The sequence below is a fragment of the Pristiophorus japonicus genome, chromosome 14 (genome assembly GCF_044704955.1).
Source record: "Pristiophorus japonicus isolate sPriJap1 chromosome 14, sPriJap1.hap1, whole genome shotgun sequence".
Taxonomy (NCBI): Eukaryota; Metazoa; Chordata; class Chondrichthyes; family Pristiophoridae; genus Pristiophorus; species Pristiophorus japonicus.
The window spans coordinates 93,436,227-93,454,498 of NC_091990.1; the positions used below are offsets into that span (position 1 = coordinate 93,436,227).

General features: G+C 41.3%; 1 protein-coding gene across 5 annotated transcripts in view; it reads left to right on the plus strand.

Annotated features, from left to right (window-relative positions):
* atg13 (ATG13 autophagy related 13 homolog (S. cerevisiae)) overlaps positions 1-18,272 on the plus strand; it is a 95,770-nt gene that overhangs the window by 66,174 nt on the left and 11,324 nt on the right. For 3 of the 5 annotated variants that reach the window (XM_070899380.1, XM_070899381.1, XM_070899382.1), the window contains 3 exons: positions 4,035-4,151; positions 12,788-12,927; positions 14,547-14,664. In XM_070899380.1, the coding sequence (XP_070755481.1) occupies positions 4,035-4,151; positions 12,788-12,927; positions 14,547-14,664 (375 nt within the window). The remainder of the gene's footprint in view (positions 1-4,034; positions 4,152-12,787; positions 12,928-14,546; positions 14,665-18,272) is intronic. The other 2 variants (XM_070899383.1, XM_070899384.1) reach the window with 1 other exon arrangement.

Below are 18,272 nucleotides of genomic sequence, written 5' to 3' on the forward strand. Positions count from 1 at the left end.
ATCACCATGGTTTTCACCATGGCAATGAAAATCTTGTTAAACCCTACCATTCTTATTCTTGTTCCACTCTTAGTCTTGTTCCACTCTTAGTCCTTCACCTTGGCCTCACTATCTTCTGACCTTAAATGGAGCTCTTACTTACTTTCCTTCACTAAAAGCTTTTTCCAAGAAACTTGATTTCCATTTTTGTGCCAAACACTTTTTTTTCCAAACAACAACTCCTAACTCTTTATAAAGCCAGACGGAGGCTGTCCAAAACTTGATTATTGCTCCCATTTCTGGGCAGGCTCTTCCACCACTTCTCTTATACAGATTGAACCTCTTATCTGGCACCCTTGTGACTTGGCCTGTGCCGGATAAGGGATTTTGCCGGACGAGGGGAGGTCACGTTAAATTGAATGGTACAGGTACTGAGAAAGGGGATATTGGGGCTGGCTGGCTTGTGGCAGAGAGATCGTGGGGTGGGGGGGGGCGGTGGATCACGGGGGTCGGGGCGGTGGATCACGGGGGTCAGGCCAGCAATTGCGGGAGTCGGCAGCAAGAAAGGACCTCAATTTGTTCATGTCGGAGCGGCCGGGAATGGTGCTAGGGGGTGCGAGTACTGGATATGGGAGGTTCAACCTGTACTTCTCGTGTCTCTGGACGGAAGACAGGAAAAAGCTTAGCGTCTGATGAACGCTTTCTCATCAACCTTCTGTCACAACCTTTCCTTGACTTTCTCTGTCTTATCCACGCTACTGGAGTCGGTACATTTCTGTGCTTTCCCCTCTCGTTACTGCTAAGCTACAAAAATGTCGTATTGTGTGTTTTCTGTTCCTTTTTAATCATATTAAAAACAAAATACTCAAAACTTAATTCTTTCCTAAAATATTTGTGGAATTCTTTACTGCCTTCAGTCGACTGTTCCTTCTACAATCTGCAGGTTTTTAAAACGCATGCTTGGTGTTACGTGTCACTATTTCCTGATTTATTACATTTTCAATTTTACTCTTTTCAACTTTGGTGCCTGCACTAGGGACTTTTGCTCTTCACCTACTATTTTAATTTCAAAAACAACATCGATACCATAGTCTCCCTGTGCTCAAAATACAAAGTGCAAACATTTTTCACCCTCCCAAAACTCTTAGTTGTTCCCGGTTTTTAGTTAGTTTCTTACCACCGGGTTCGATAGTATCATGGTTATGTTACTGGACTGGTAATCCAAAGGGGATGACTTTAAGAATGTTGTTTACATTCTCGGGATCAGGATCTGCAGATGTGTCTGATGAGATGCTGCATGGCAACAGTGAGAAAGTGTGGTGTCATGTGCGTAACATTTTGTCTGGCCAACTTCAATATTAGAAAGTTGGCATGCAGGTACAGCAGGCAGTGAAGAAAGCAAATGGTATGTTGGCCTTCATAGCTAGGGGATTTGAGTATAGGAGCAGGGAGGTCTTACTGCAGTTATAAAGGGCCTTGGTGAGGCCTCACCTGGAATATTATGTTCAGTTTTGGTCTCCTAATCTGAGGAAGGACGTTCTTGTTATTGAGGGAGTGCATCGAAGGTTCACCAGACTAATTCCCGGGATGACAGGACTGATATGAGGAGAGACTGGATCGACTGGACCTGTATTCACTGGAGTTTAGAAGGATGAGAGGGGATCTCATAGAAACATATAAAATTCTGACTGGACTGGACAGGTTAGATGCAGGAAGAATGTTCCCGATGTTGGGGAAGTCCAGAACCAGGGGACACAGTCTAAGGATAAGGGGTAAGCCATTTAGGATTAAGATGAGGAGAAACTTCTTCATTCAGAGTGTTGTTAACCTGTGGAATTCTCTACCACAGAGTTGTTGATGCCAGTTCATTGGCTATATTCAAGAGGGAGTTAGATATGACCCTTACGGCTAAAGGGATCAAGGGGTATGGAGAGAAAGCAGGAAAGGGGTACTGATGTGAATGATCAGCCATGATCTTATTGAATGGTAGTGCAGGCTCGAAGGGCCGAATGGCCTACTCCTGCATCTATTTTCTATGTTTCTATGTTTACATCTCATCCCTGATATTGTAGCATTCCCTCAGTATTACATGGAAGTGACAGCCTAGATTATGTACTTAAATCTCTAACTCAGAGGCAAGAGTGCTACCATTGAGCCAAGGTTGACAGCAGAAAGTGTTCTAATTATTCAACAAAAGTTAACAATAGTGGTAAACTAATCTCTGAAGGCTATCTTCCCTCCTCAGGTTGCCCGTGCTGTCCTGTGTGATAAGTAAAGCAAGAGACAATGCTTTGAATAGCAACAGTGTAAAGTAAAAGCGTAAAGTAAAAACAAATTCCTTCCTTGTTGGGTTTGATTGGAGCTTGAAATGATTGATAGCTCTCCAATTATTGAGAAGTGGTTGTGGATTTGGCAGCCTCAAACTAGAACATTTTGTATCAGCTTTTATCAGCTGCTGTGGAGCAATAGACTTATTATTGATTCAGTGTGGAAGAAAAGTATTTTGAGAAAATTGCATCTTGAGTTTTTGGAATTGACATTGTTCTCTAACCCTCATAAAATTTGATTTTTGTTCCATCCACATTATTTAAGCTACCACATGTAGGTGCCATTTTGGCTGCATCGAAGCACCTAGCTTCTCCTGTTAACTCTGACTGTTTCCTGTCGAGTTTTATTCTATTATTTTGGCAACGTGTGGGTGGTGGTGGTGGTGGTGGTGGTGGTGGTGGTGGTGGTCGGATGGTCGGCAAGGTGTCCTTCACCCAGGTACCATTTTCTGACTGAATAGAACAAGCAAGCGGCTTCCTCTGGTACATTGACTCAAACAGTTCCAGTATGCGGTGTGCAAGTAGTTGAATGAGCGTCCTGCCCACAAGTCATTGTCTTCCACTTCCCCATTAAGGAAAACCAGTGAGGAAGCAGCAGAAAGATTATTATTCTGATTTGATGTTTCAGCAAAATCCACTTCCTTGGCATTGATGTTTCCTTCTGCCTCAAAGGTGACAATCAATAACCATGTCAGAGGGGCATTCTGGCTTACTCTAAGTTGCAGAATACTAAATACTGTCAACATTCACTGACTAAGTCCTTTAAAAATTCTTTACATATCAATCAAAGAAAAAGTCTCTGGTTTTAGGTAATGATGCTATCGCGATGACTCACTAGAGAGAAAGAAGCCTGGAGAACAGTAACATGACCTGGAGCAGAGTTGAGCCTCTCAGTCAACCATCAAAAGTCCCAGATCCTTTCATTGAAGCAAAGATCCAGACTGCCCCAGGGCTAGCCTTTGATGGAAGAAAGTTTGCTAGAAATCCAGATGTATCACCAAGAAGCCAACTAACAGACAACAATCTCTTTATCCAGAAGTCTTTTTGGTGCACCAGATGTCGGAAGTCAGCAGTGAAACCTCTTGGCGCAATAGTCACTCAAATATTCGACATCTCAGCTCTGCATTGTAGAAACTTCTTTGTGGAAATGAGAAGAGACCAGGGTTCTGGCTGAATGCTCTTTGGCTGGGGAATGGGTTTAGGTGCCAGCTAGGCATATGTCACACGGTTTCCTGGAAGGAAGAGAAAATTGCATCTCAGCAGCTTTTCATCAGCAGTTTGCAAGCCTCCTAGTGCCTAAGTCGATTATGATGTTATTTTGTTCATAAAGTTAGCCTCTACCAACTGAAGAGGAATGAAGCTAAGGCTTTAGTACAGGGGTGGGAGAGTGGCAGGGAAGGAAAAAATGCAATTGTAAAGGTGGGGTCGTTAACATGCTGAAATGACACCATGTGCATGAGGAATTCCCCCCCCATGGGTTACACTAGCACTAGGTTTTGGTAAAATCCATAGAGAAGCATGATAAATTATCCATAGTTTTGGAATAGTAGCTAAACTAAAATATCAAAATTCAAGCTCCCTAATTTCGAGTGTTATTTCGACTTTTGCTATACATGTGATTTTTACGATGATGCTATTCCTTTGTTTCCCTCTTGTTCCAGCTATATGCATCAGTCTGATTACTATTTAGTATCTATCTATTTTCTGTGCCCTTCTTCCTTCTCCCAGCTCTACAGCTCGCGTCTTTCCTATCAGCCCTTTGCTACTCTTGGTGGTGGTTCAGCTGACCTAGCCTGTTGCCCAGCAGCCTTAACTGCTGGTGTCAATACTGCTCATCCTCATCAGGTAAATCAAAGATTCATGCTTGGTTAAACGCAACATTTCTTAATCCAGAGACTCATTTTTAACCACTGCAGTTTACTATTAAAAAAAGGTACCGTAATTTCAACAGCAGAAAAATATATCACTGCTGAATATAACCCTGACCAACACTTTTTGTTTCAATTAGAAAGCGGTAAATAATACCCTGATTGTACGTTGATATGTTGGCTTTGTGTTGCTCTTTGCTACAGTGATGATACTTTCTAAAATAAGTGCCATGTACTCAAACATGGCCTCGGCCCTTTTCTATTTTTAAGACCTTTTAAGATAATTGGCAAAAGAGCCAGGGGGGGAAGAAAATTATGCAGTGAGTTATGATCTGGAATGCACATCTTGAAAGGGTGGAGGAAGCAAATTCAGTCGTAACTTTCAAAAGGGAATTAGATATAATAATGGTGGAGTGGAACTAATTAGGTAGCTCTTTCAAAGAGCCAGCACAGGCACGATGGATCAAATGGCAGCCTCCTGTGCTGTATGATTCTATAAACTTGTTTGGTTGACTATAGAGAAATTGAAACTTGCCATGGCCTCAGTAAAACAGAGTACAAGCTCAATGTATGCAAACCTTTTTTATTTTACATATAGTGAGTGATGCCCTTGAAAGTTATTTTGGTGAAATTACAGTACTTAAGGTTTGTTCTGTACTGCACTACTCTATTACTCCTTTATATATGTTTAATATCTTTATGCAAAGTAAGAGAGCAAAGATGCAAATAAACACAAAAGTTAGTATATTCCACAGAGGGAAGAAGTTATTTAAAATATGATTGAAAGCTTTCAATGGCGAGTGATTTTTGGTTAAGTATTAAAAGGTAAAGTGTATGCCCAACCAAAAAAAACAATTTGTAAAGCAATAAGTTCAGTGTAGTCACTGGTTCATTAAAGGAGAGGAACCGTCTGAGGGAGGAGTACTTTTTATTCAACGTACTTCCCCATTTTACATTGAAAAAATATGGGACTACTTTTTCCTCTGTTAATTTTAGTAAAATGCATACATGAATATAAAAGTCTATCACTTTTTATAATTGCACCTACTGCTTCACTAAAATTAATACACAGAGGGAAATATAGGGCACAGTTGAGCGACTTTTTGCGTAAATGTAAAGTGCCTTGCCCTCATGGAAACCCACAATGTTGGATATCCTTTCACCTAGGCCTCTGCTTCCCAGAATAACTGTGTTGAAATCAGAGGTTTTGACTTCACACTAACGAACCCCCCCCCCCCCCCCCCACCCCCCAAAAAAAATCTAGACTAGTTCAAACCACAGTATGCAGAATACCCAACTGGTTACATGGTGGCTCCAGCATTGCTCTTGGACCAGTTCAAAGTCATAGCCCTATTGATTTCCATAGGGTTTCTCCCAGTGGTGCCCGGTCAACAATATCATAAATGCCCTGGAAATTAGACAGGAATTGAAGAGTTTCTATAAGGGTAAGGAATTAGATTTTTTTTAAATTTAAATATCTCAATATTTTTATAAACAAATATATTCATCATATTGTGCAGAAACTTTAAATGAAGTCGTGCTATCTTCAAACTTTTTTTCCCACTTTAAGTAAAGTATAATTACCTACAATACTACTTTAATGAATGACGTAACATTTTGCAAATGTACCAGTAACAACAGGCAATGAGAGTTCACCAATTTATGCTCATGACTAGCTTCCACTGCACCGGTTCTTTCAAAATATTAAGCACATCACATTGGAATAATAAAGTTTAGTTCAGACTTTATGATCATTGCTGATTGTCATAGCATCCATTGACTGCCACAGTGCCCACAAATTTGTGATTGATCTGTATATTGGGGTGCTTGTGTGGAGTGTTCAGTCCTGCAATGCAATTATTTGACACTTGGACTATACTTGTATGTCGTGCTTCATGTTCTCATGCCGATTGCCTTGTTTGCTTTCGGGTGCTATTGCTTTCAGTGTATCTAATATGATTTGTTAACTGTTTATCCTTGAATGACACAAGAAATGGGTGAGTGGCATTCTTTGGGGGTGTAGGAAGTCCTAAACTTTTAAATTTCTAATTGTAACAAAACCCAAATTGAATCTCTCAGCAGCCAACATCATGTGGACAAATGTATTTGAACTCTAAGAAAATCATTGAAGTTGTAGCTCTTGATTTCATTCAACTATTAAGTAAATTGATCCCGCACACACATTTACCTATTACAGATATAACATCCGGAAACCTGGAGACCATTCCAATTTTCGGGTTTTACCGGATTTTGGAGAAGAAATTCAACATCCCAAATCTGGAAACCCATGAGCCGACTTTCGGGTATTTCCGGATTTCGGAGAAGAAAATCTGACATCCCAAATCCGGAACCCTCATGGCCAATTTTCAGGTATTTCCGGATTTCTGGGACAATCCGACGTTCGGAAACCCTTGGGCCAAGTTTCGGATATTTCCAGATTTCTGGGACAATCCAACGTCCTGAATCCGGAAACCCTTGTGCCGAGTTTCGGGTATTTCCAGATTTCTGAGACAATCCGACATCCGGAAACCCTTGGGCCAAACTTTGTGTATTTCCAGATTTTGGAGCATTACATCCGACGGCCCAAATCTGACAACCTCCAGGCCGGGCCGCGCCGGTTTACGTATTTTTTTGGATTCATGTTTGGAAAAAGGTATGTACAGCTTAAAAGTCCGGTTTTCGGGAAATATTTCCGGATTCCGGACAGCGACTCTTGCAAGCTGCACAATATCCGTTTTTCGGACAATTCTGGTTTTTAGAACTCCGGATTTCAGACTCTCATTTGAGGGCTTTAGGAGGTGTGAATGTTGTGCATTTCCACCATGTTAATAGTGCAGATAAATTATTCCCATATTTATCTTCCCAAATGCAGAGTATTTCCTCTGGCTGCTCTGTTAGTTAGTCAGTTTGAATTCTTCATTTGGTAGTTAATGTGGTTCATAGGGTACTTGGTGTTGAGTCAGTTTATTGCGGATGGTGAAGACTCCTTGGTTAGTAGCATCTATAATCAGTGGTCATGAGTCAGGAGGGATAGAATCCACAGTTTGTGATGAAGAAAAGCTCCCATTCTAAGAATCTTAAATACAAAAGATAGTAGAAATGCACAGCACATGTCAGATCGGAAAGAGAAAAGTAGGTTAGCGATGAAAAGATGCCCCCAAAAAGTAACCTAATCTCTTTCAGGTATTGACTAACACAGTGCATCTCCCAACAATCTCTGTTTTTAATCCACTTTGTTAGTTGAGGGGTGGCTCAACAGCCAGGTGGAAAAAAGTTATTGTGACAAATGGCCACAAGTGTTTAGGCCCCTTTGTTTTGCAGTTTGAGTCCTGGGAAGTCAAAAGTTGATCTCAACTGCTGTCAGGAACTATTTATGTTCAGGAGTGTTGTCAACAGCACGAGAACGATGATCTGCAGTTCAGGATACTCCAATTACGTTAGTGCCAAATATTGCTACTAGTTATAATCGTATGAATAGTTTCTGTGTAACCTATGGCTCCTTTTTTTTGTCAGCAGCATTTTGAGAACAAAATTCCAGTCATCATTTTTAATGAATGGTTATTGGTTTCAAAAATTGCAGTAATATTAGTAATTAAAAATGAGAAACATAATTCAACAATTTCTAAAACAATGAAACAGTGCCAAGTAATACCATCATCCTCCCTGTAGCTACAACTAACACACAATGTACAGTGAGGCACACCGTTCAGTGTAACTTTTGATGTGCTTTGTTTCTCAATTTTTTTTAATCTAATTTCTACTCGGTGCATGAACATGACAACTCTGAAATGTGCATGTCATAACAGATCTGTACTTTCACATATGAAGATTATAAAATTTAAAAAAAAATAGATTCACAAGTGTAGGTGGAACTGAACATGGAAATAAAGGCAGTGAGTAGTCTTGATGCTTGAATACTTCTTGCATGGCACAACTTCAACTGCACCCCAAGGGCCGTAATCTGCGCCCTCTACAGATACGTACCTGCCCAAAGGGGCCACGCAAGTTCCGGGTTTAGGCACCTGCTAAAATCCGGAAGTTGCGATATGACAAGAATTCTCATGACAGAGAGCACGCACCCCTGGGAAAAGGGCCAAAGCGGGTGGCGAGTTGGGCTATTTGCCTGCTTTTACCAGCGTAAGAGTTTGAAAAAATGTTTTTTTAAATTCATTTATACATTTAAAAACCCTGTGCAATAAGGTAAGTTTATTTTTAGCCCCGTTAAAACATGTACATTTATTTTTCAAATTAAATTTTTGTTTGATATTTAATTAAATGATATTTTAATTAATTTTAAATGTGTAATTTTTTTAATTTATTTGACGTCTAGATGTTTTTATTAATGTGATCCCTATTCATGCTTATGGGAGTTCTGTACATACGAAATCCCCATAAGCATGAATGGGGAGTCCCTTTGATTGATTAGGCCAGCCACGTGATCACAGGGGCGCCTGCGGTTCCCCGGGAATGTGGTCTTCTACACAGGAATACGTGTAGAGACCCAGGTGCGCAAGTCTCTGTGGATCCCGAAGCAGAAGGTAAGTTCGTAGATTTTTTTTTTGCCCCGCGGGAACCTCCGACTGCAAATTCAGCCCCCATCATTTTTTAAACACTTTGTGGCACACCTTGGGTCTCAGATTCCATAAACAAAAGTATTCAGCTTGGAACCAAGAATTAAAGCACCCCAATGACATGTCCTGTGTCATTTCACCTCATTTGTTGCTGTCTTCCCTCACATCTGAATTGGGACAAGAGAATAGCAGTTCATAATTTGACATGTTACTTTTTAAATTAAATTATATATTTTCAGTAGGTTTCACTTTATTGTCCCACCCCGCGTGCCCCCCTCCCAAAAACAACAGCACTTGATATTTCAAAACGTATGAAACCCCATCAATCATCAGCAGCAACTATTCATACTTTTGAAGCTAAAATCATCTGGCACTTGAGCAACAGTATGTTCACCACTGGTGGGTTAGTTCATAACGTGTATTTACATGGTACCTTTAATGTAGTAAAATGACCCAAGTGCTTCACAGGAGCATTGCCAAACAAAGTTTGAAACCTAGCCATGTAAGGAGATTTATGGGTAGATGAGGTTCGTTTTAAGGAGCATCTTAAAGGAGAAAAGAAAGAAAGAGAGGCGGAGAGATATTGGGCTCAAAATTGACCAGGAGTTGCTCCGTTTTTTTGGGGGTAACTTGGTTTTTCTGGCGTAAGTTTAAAAATCCCCACTTTCCTCAATAAACCTGCTCTGGAGTAACTGAATTAGTTACAATTTTTTTAGTTTCGTTTTTTTTCTCAAAAGGGGGCATTCCCAGTCACCTACGCCAGTTTTGGCCATTTAGGCAACTTTGGCCAGCTAATAGTTACTCCAAATCTACTTAGGCCACTTCAGAAAACCCTTGCGGAGAATTAAGAAATCGGCACAGGTTAGTGCATTCTAAAGCACCAAGACTTACAAAGTGCAAAAAGTAATAAGCATTCAATAACAAATTTTTAAAAATAGAAGGAAGCAGAGAGGACCTGCACCTAAAGCACCAAGACTTACAAAGTTTTAAGGAAAGATTAAAAGAAAATAAAGGAACTTGGCAAACATAAACTCCGCCTGTTTACCAAAAACATTGCCTCTTGCTTTACCATTATAAGAGATCCCGCCCGACCAAACCTGGAATGAAAAAATTGGATCAAAAAGCACCCTTATTCACCAAACACCGGTGATTAAACTTTCTACTCAACCTATTTAACACTACTCTTCCTGACAGTGATCCTGGCCATCTTAATCACAGTAGTTTAAACCGCGAACGCAAGCAGCTACTTACATAGCGGGCAGGTGCGTGAGACCACACAGCCAGGGATAGGGGCGACAACTGCGAACATCGGGTCCCTCTCACACAGGCAGCAGGACGCGCTGGGGCGAGGAGCTACTGAAAATGCACGCACACTCGAACGCGTATGGGCAGAGTGCTACGCCACCACTGAAGAGAGGCCGGACAGCAGCCAAAGTCGGGAAGAAAATTTTCGGCGCGCTTGGAGTCGTGGAAAAGCGATGCACCTCGGGTGAGTGCGCCAAAAACCAGCAGGGGCCAATTTTGAGCCCATAGGGAGGGAATTCCAGAACTTAGTGCCGTGGCAGCTGAAGTCATTCACATCTATTTGCAATGGTGAATCAGCCAACTAGAGATATTATCTTCTCTGCAGTTTGTGGCACTATAAGTAAATGAGAAACCGACTCAAGAATTTGACTTTAAACTAACTTTCTTCATGAATATTTTGAATTGTTCCACCAAATTAATAAATTGGGCAATTTAGAATTGAAGGAACATAAAAACCACAGCACACTATCTTGATGTATACTCATCCAAATGAACTAAAGCAATCCTGTCTTGTTAGTGCAGAGGGCGGTGGCTAGTTTTGTTTTAATAAAAACCTATGGTACAACTTTAGTGCTTACTAAGATGGCAATTTGCGCTGCACAAGAGTGCCCCTCCCTGCCAATGTGTTTTGCCTATGCATAGTGATGTTGCACATGTCAAATAAGTAAATATAGAATGGGTTATATTCACTCCATAGTTTTCCCAAAATACTTTTCCCTTGGCAGGAGTGGGTAAACTCCATGGACAGATGACTCCCTGGCTTCCTTCAAGTCTTATTTGCCACACTGGCTTGAATATGAAATGTTAGAAGTAAAACTTTCAAAATAGCCAATAAATGAACATGTCCACATCAGAACAGGAGACAAGTAAGTAGGTCTAAGTCTGGTCTAAAACAAAACATCACTGTAAAGAATCTGGAAGAATTCAGTTTCCTGATGGATAGAGTTGAAGATTTCCAGTACAATTCCTGGTCTGAGTTGAGTTAGCTGATCTCAGCCTGGGCAACAGTTGGACTCTGCAGTTTTGGACTAGGATGTGAAAAACCAAGCAATGTTACGGCTCCAAATCATTATCTAGTGTTTCCTGGAAAGTGGTATTAGGACTAGAATTGGGCTGTAATGCACTACCCCCTCCCCACATTTGAATAGCTTGTCAGCACTTGCATAGCTACTTGGCTGAGGTACCGGAGAGCAGGGTATCTCCATGTGAGACTGCACCTTCAGGAAAGGAGGAGCAAAATTGGCAAACGAAAATACACTAGAGGGACTGCCTTTTTGAAGGTAAAATGTGTATGTTCACCCTGTGCTACACAGTAACATAACTTCAACATGGTTCTGTGTTTCTTGCTCGAGGAGGCAAACTGTGTCTAAGTTCTTCATTTATTGGCATCAGAATTGTTCTCCCTAAGCTTTATGCCCAAACTGCAGCGACCTCACCTAGAATCCCCCCTTTCCCTAAAAGACCATTTTAAATTTGTCATGTATCAGGTGAGAGTAAAGGAATTGATGAGTTTTAACCCTTTACTTAGTTGTTGGAATGTATGTGGAACTTTATGGTCCTGATATTTGCCAGGAGGGTGCCAGCGAGGTGAAAAATGGCCAAAGATCCTGGCAAGACATGGATGTCCTGCTGACCTTAATGACAGGGCCTCATTTGCATCTTGTAGCTCTTCCTCCCACCAGCAGTCAGTCAAACGAACATCCTGGCTGGCAGCTGGGAAGGAAAAACTAGCAACAAGAGGCCTCAGCTGGGTCCTTAGCGATCGGGGGATGGTTGTCGATCGGCGGTGGGGTGGGGGGTGTCGATCGGTGGGGGAGGAATATCAGCAATCACGAAGGGGTGAGGAGGAAGCTTTGGTCAGTAATCATGAGGGAGAAGCAACCTATGATCGGGATGAGGGGCCGGAGATCGGGGTTTGGGGAGGCAGAAGGCTTTCTTGAGGGGTTTGGGGGGAGCACTCCTGCTCCTGGCCCACAAGGCCACATACGTTGGGGAGTCAGCAGTTCCCGCCTCAGTTTCACTGAGTTTCACAACACCCGGAAACCCGTGCAGCACGAGTTAACCAAATTGTACATGAGGAGCCCGATTTAAATATGTTAATAAGCATCTCACCTCTCCACAGCGGGACACCTGGATGCCCCGATATCTGTCGCCATAATAATGTTGAGATCGTGTTTTGCACATTTCACATTTTAAACCCCACCCTCTCCCGTCCATCGTGGGGTTTTAAATATGGAGGCTATATGTTTACAACCTACTCCACCCCATGAATGTTATTTTCTCCTATTTAGATCTCTTTATGTTCCTGATGAGAGAGTGAGAAGATGAGGTATCCCTGAATCAATTGGAATTTCATGTCAGTTGCCCATTAATTGAAGAGTGCAGTTTTTCTGCTCTTCCTTCCTCCGTTCAAGTGACCAACATCTGCCCATTGCTTCCCCAAATTGTGCAGCCAAGTTGGAGGTCCAAAACACTATGACCATCCTGCATGTTATTGTTACCGGAATATAATATTCGGGACAAGAATTCAAATCTGGCAGAATGAAGCAAAACCGCAACTAAAAATTTTAATATTGCGTAATTTGTATTTCTACATGACCCCATGTAGCATTGTGCTCCACTCTAATGCTTAAACAATGTATCGATCACCTGCAACTGGAATCCGATCTTAATTTAGTTAAAGCTTCTGTAGTTATTTACTTGTTTTAAATCTTTCCTATTATTGTTCTTAAAATAGATGGTAATTCCTGGCAAAGAAGGAGGTATACCAGTTCTGCCTCTAAATCCTGCCCATGGTACCCAGGCTGACGGTGACAGGGTGCCTACCTGTAATCCGACAGACATGAATCAACACGTGGCAGCAACGCCTTCTAGCAGGTACAGTTAGAATTACAGTAAGATTGATCGAGCAGTTGCTTGCAGAATTCTGCTTAACTGAAATCAAATTTGTAAAAGTATGAAAACCTGACTCTGAAACTGGGCAGTCAAATCCTCTCGCCTGGAAAGGTGTACGGTATAATTAATTTCAATTTAATCAGGCTGCCTCTCCATTTCAAAAAGGAAAAGAGACTTAACCTTTGTATAACATCTTTCATAACCTGAGGACTTCCCAAAGTACTTTACAGCCAATGTAGTACTTTTTGAAATATAGTCACTATTGTAATGTAGGAAACTCAGCAGCCAATTTGTGCAAAGCAACCTACCTCAAACAGCAATGTGATAATGGCCAGATAATCTAATTTAATGATGTTGATTGAGGGATAAATATTGGACAGTACACCGGGGGTAAGTAACACCCCTGTTCTTCTTTGAAGTAGTGCAATGCAATATTCCTTTTTTTGGGGTGCGCAACCACTTTACAGTTAAACTTAACATAGAAAAAGCCAGTCTTGGCCGCGCAACTTAAAGGGTACATTGGTGCCATGGGATCTTTTACATACACCTGAGAGTAGACAGAGCCTCAGTTTAACATCTCATCCAAAAGACGGCACCTCCAACAATGCAGCACTCAGTGTCTGGAGTGTCAGTCTAAATTTTTGTAACTCAAGTTTCTGGAGTGAGACTTGAATCCACAATCTTCCGACTCTGAGCCGCAGCTGCCTTTTCAGTTAGCCTACAGGACTCTTCAGCTAAGCCTACCCCCAGATCAGTTGCATTTGCACAAAATTGAGATAATTTGTATCAAGCCAATGTGAAATAGAATAACTGCTTATCACACGTGTCGAGCTGTGCACTTAACCTACAGATCTGACATAACCGATTTATTCCACATCTTGCATTATTCATTTATAAATAGTCTACACTGAGAATAATTCCAAATTATTTTACAAGGAATGTTTTGGTGTCGCAGCATAAAGCAAAAAACTGCCTTCAGTGTTGAACCATTTCAACAAATTGAAGTGAAGTCATTCCTCTCACAACGTACCTCTTAGAGGCAGCGAGGTTGCCTGACTATCCTCTCAGGTTATGTGTATGGAATATGTTTTAAATAATTTCTTTGAATTGTTAGATGACATCTTGCAATGAATTATTGGTTCTTTATTAAAATGGTTACATCTGATTGAGGGTCATAGCACTGTCCTTTCACCTCTGTAACCTGCTCTTGAATCCAGGCTAAATTGGAGCTGAAAATAAAGTCTGTCCTCTCCCTCTGTGCCAAAGGTAAGGGCTTTGAGGAAAATGAACATCTGCAGCCTCAATCTATCTCTGGGTTCAAGTCTTCACTGTAGAACTACCCAGAAATTGGAAATTGTCAGACTTGGTTGGACCAGTGGAAGGCTAATGCTTAAACTGGAACAAAACATTTGTTTGTCAAAGTAGAGAGAAGATTTACCCTGTGTCCACCTGTTCAACACCTGATCTGGTTTGGGCAGAAAGTTCCATTCACCCAGACAGAAATTTCTCTTCTAGATGAGCACAACAAAAAATAATTAAACCATTTACAAATGTCTTTGACACGTCCATCTGATCAGTTTTACCCTTTTTATTTTTTAAAGTGGTGAAGCAGAAATGTTATCAAAGAGCAGCGAGGGGAAGAGTGGACCACCACAGGATGCGCTCGAGACCACTTTTACCAGGAAAGTGGGAGCATTTGTTAACAAACCAGCCAATCAGGTATGACTTCATGCATAACATGTCCGATAGAATAGGTTTGTGTCCTTTGAGCACCAGATTTTCCCAGATTGTATGTGTTTAGATTTTATGTAATAAGGTCTAAATTACTTAACTAGAGAATTTATATAAGACATCTTTAAATCGAGGCCCCAGACCGGGAGCCAATGTAGGTCAGTGAGCACAGGGGTAATAAGTGAATAGAACTTAGTGCGAGTTAAGATATGGGCAGCAGAATTTTGAATGAGCTCAAGTTTATGGAATGTGGAAAGTATGAGGCTGGCCAGGAGATCATTGGAACAGACAAGTTTAGAGGTAACAAACGCATGGGTGAGGGTTTCAACAGCAGATGAGCTGAGGCTGGGGTGGAGCTGGGCGATGTTACGGAGATGGAAGTAGACGATGGAGTGGACACGTGGTCAGTTAGGATGCCGAGGTTGCAATAGGTCTGGTTCAGCCTCAGACAGTGGCCCAGGAGAGGGATGGAGTTGGTGTCTAGAGAACGGAGTTTGTGGCTGGGACTGAAGACAATGGCTTCAGTCTTCCCAATGTTTGGTTGGAGGAGGTTTCTGCTCATCCAGTACTGGATTTCGGGCAAGCAATATGACAAATTAGAAACAGTGGAGTGGTTGAGGGAGGTGGTGGTGAGGTAGAGCTGAGTGTAGAGCTACATGTGGAACCTGATATGTTTTCGGATGATGGTGGTGAGGGGCAGGATGTCGATGAGAAATAGGAGGGAACATAGGAACAGGAGTAGGCCATTTAGCCCCTCGAGCCGGGTCCACCATTCAATGAGATCATGACTGATCTGTGACCTAACTCCATATATCCGCCTTTGCCCAATATCCCTTAATACCTTTGGTTAACAAAAATCTTATCAATCTCGGCTTTAAAATTAACAATTGGCCGAGCATCAATTGTCGTTTGTGGAAGAGAGGTCCAAACTTCTACCACCATTTCCGTGTAGAAGTGTTTCCTAAATTCACTTCTGAAAGGTCTGGCTCTAATTTTTAGACTATGCTCCCTAGTCCTAGAATCCCCAATCAGCAGAAATAGTTTTGCTCTATGTAGCCGATCAGTTCCTCCTTAATATCTTAAAAACTTCGATCAAATCACCCCTCAACTTTCTAAATTCCAAGAAACACAATCCTAATTTATGCAATCTCTCTTCGTAACTTAACCCTTGGAATCCAGGTATCATTCTGATAAATCTACGCTGCACTCCCTCCAAGGCCAATATATCCTCCTTAAGATGTGCTGCCCAAAACTGAACAAAATATTCCAGATGTGCTCTAACCAGGGCTTTGTATAGATGTAGCATAACTTCTAACCCCTTGTATTTTCATCCTCTAGATATGAAGGTCAGCACTCCATTAGCCTTTTTGATTATTTTCTTTTCCTGTCCATGACATTTTAATGATCTTTGTACTTGGGTCACCAAATTTCTTTGGATCTCCAATGTTTCTAGCTTTTCATCATTTAGAAAGTACTGTGTTAGATCCATTTTAGGTTCAAAGTGACCTCACATTTGCTTACATTGAAATCTATTTACTACAGTTTTGCCCATTTGCTTCATCTATTGATATCTCTTTGTAATTTTATGTTTCCATGTGCACTGCTTACAGTGCCACCTATCTTTGTGTCATTGGCGAACTTGGCTATGTGGCTTTTTGTCCCATCGTCTAAATCATTAATAAAAATGATGAATAGTTGAGGTCTCAACACAGATCCTTGCGGGATGCCACTAGTCACATCCTGCCAATTAGAGTACCTGCCCATTATCCCTACTCTGTCTCTTTTCGTTCAACCAATTTCCTAACCAAGTCAATCATTTGCCTTCAATACTGAGCTTCAACTTTAGCTAACAGTCTCTTATGAGGAACTTTTATCAAATACCTTCTGGAAGTCCCTAAAAATAACATCCATAGATATTCTCCTGTCCATTACTTTAGTCACCTCTTCAAAAAATTCAGTCAGGTTCGTCAGGCATGACCTCCCCATTACAAATCCATGCTGGCTCTCTCTGATCAGCTGAAAATTTTCAATGTGTTCAGTCACTCTATCCTTAATTATAGACTCTAGTAATTTCCCGACAACAGATATTCGGCTAACTGTCTATAGTTAGCCTGTCTATTCTCTGGTTTCTCCCTCTCACCTTTCTTAAATAGCAGAGTGACATGTACAATTTTCCAACCTCAAGGAACCGTTCCCCAATCGAGATAAGTTTGGAAGATTATAGTAAGGGCATCTGCAATGTGCTCACCTACTTCCTTTAAAACCCTGGGATGGAAACCATCTGACCCTGGGAATTTGTCACTCTTTAGTGCCTTATTTTCTTCATTATTGGTATTTTGCTAACGTTAATTTTGATGAGTCTCCTGATTCAGTATTAGTTTCCTTGGGATGTCCGGCATGCTATCCTCTTCCACAACCGTAAATCCTGATGCAAAGTAATTATTCAACATGTCTGCCATTTCCTTATTTTCTTTTACAATATCATCGTTATCAGTTTTCAAGGGGCCCACATTGCTTCTGACTACCCTCTTTTTCCTAACATACTTGTAAATAATTTTTTTTTATTGATTTAGATATCCCTTGCAAGTTTCTTTTTGTACTCACATTGTTGCAGAAAACTAACCTATTTATCCTTTCCGGTTGGTCCCAGTCTGGTTCCGGTGGACCCGTACCAACGGTACAATTTATTTCTGTTTCTGTACTGATGCCAGTGTCACTTGAAATGGAACCCCTCTTTCCCACACCACTCCTTCAGCCACATGTTCACCACCCTAATTTGCTTATTCCTATACCAATTTGCACGTGGCTCAAGTGATAATCCAGAAATTATAACCCTTGAGGTCCTGTTCTTTAATTTAGCTCATAATACTCTCTAAACAGAACCTCTTCCCTCCTCTTCTCTATGTTGTTGGTCCTAAAATGGACCATAATGACTGGATCCGTCCTTCTCCAAGTATCCTTCCAAGCTGGTTCAAGATGTCCCTCACCCTGGCACCAGGTAGGTAACATGCCATATGGGACTCTTGATCTTGCTTACAAAGGATGCTATCTGTCCCCCTAATTATTGACTCCCCTACACCTACCACATTACTCGCTTTGGCCAGCCTCCTGCTCCAAGGTGCTATGGTCAGCATTCTGGCTGTCTTTCCAACAGTCTTTATCCTTATCCTCTCAAATAGCAAGTACATTGAGTCTGTTGGATAGGATCAGTTTCTGTGGATCCTTGTTCACTGTGTACACTATCAGTCACACCAACCTCATTCTGATCCTGCATCTATCTGAGATGTGACCAAAGTCTGGAACAAATAGTCCAAATACTGTGTCGGAGTATCTCCAGTCTTGCTGTCCACAAACTGCTATCCAGACGCACAACCTGCTCTGCCATATCTTAGTCTATATTTTTTATATCTACTTTTTAGTCTGTTGTAAGATTTTTGTTTTTACACACAAACTTGAACTAAGCACTAAAACACTGGACAAAATTTTAAAAGCTTTAAATGGACAGATAAGAATGGAACAATGGGAGGGCAGTCCCACCCAGCTGGATGACAGAGGAGGAGTTAGATGAGGATAGTGTGGTTCAACCATGTCAAAGG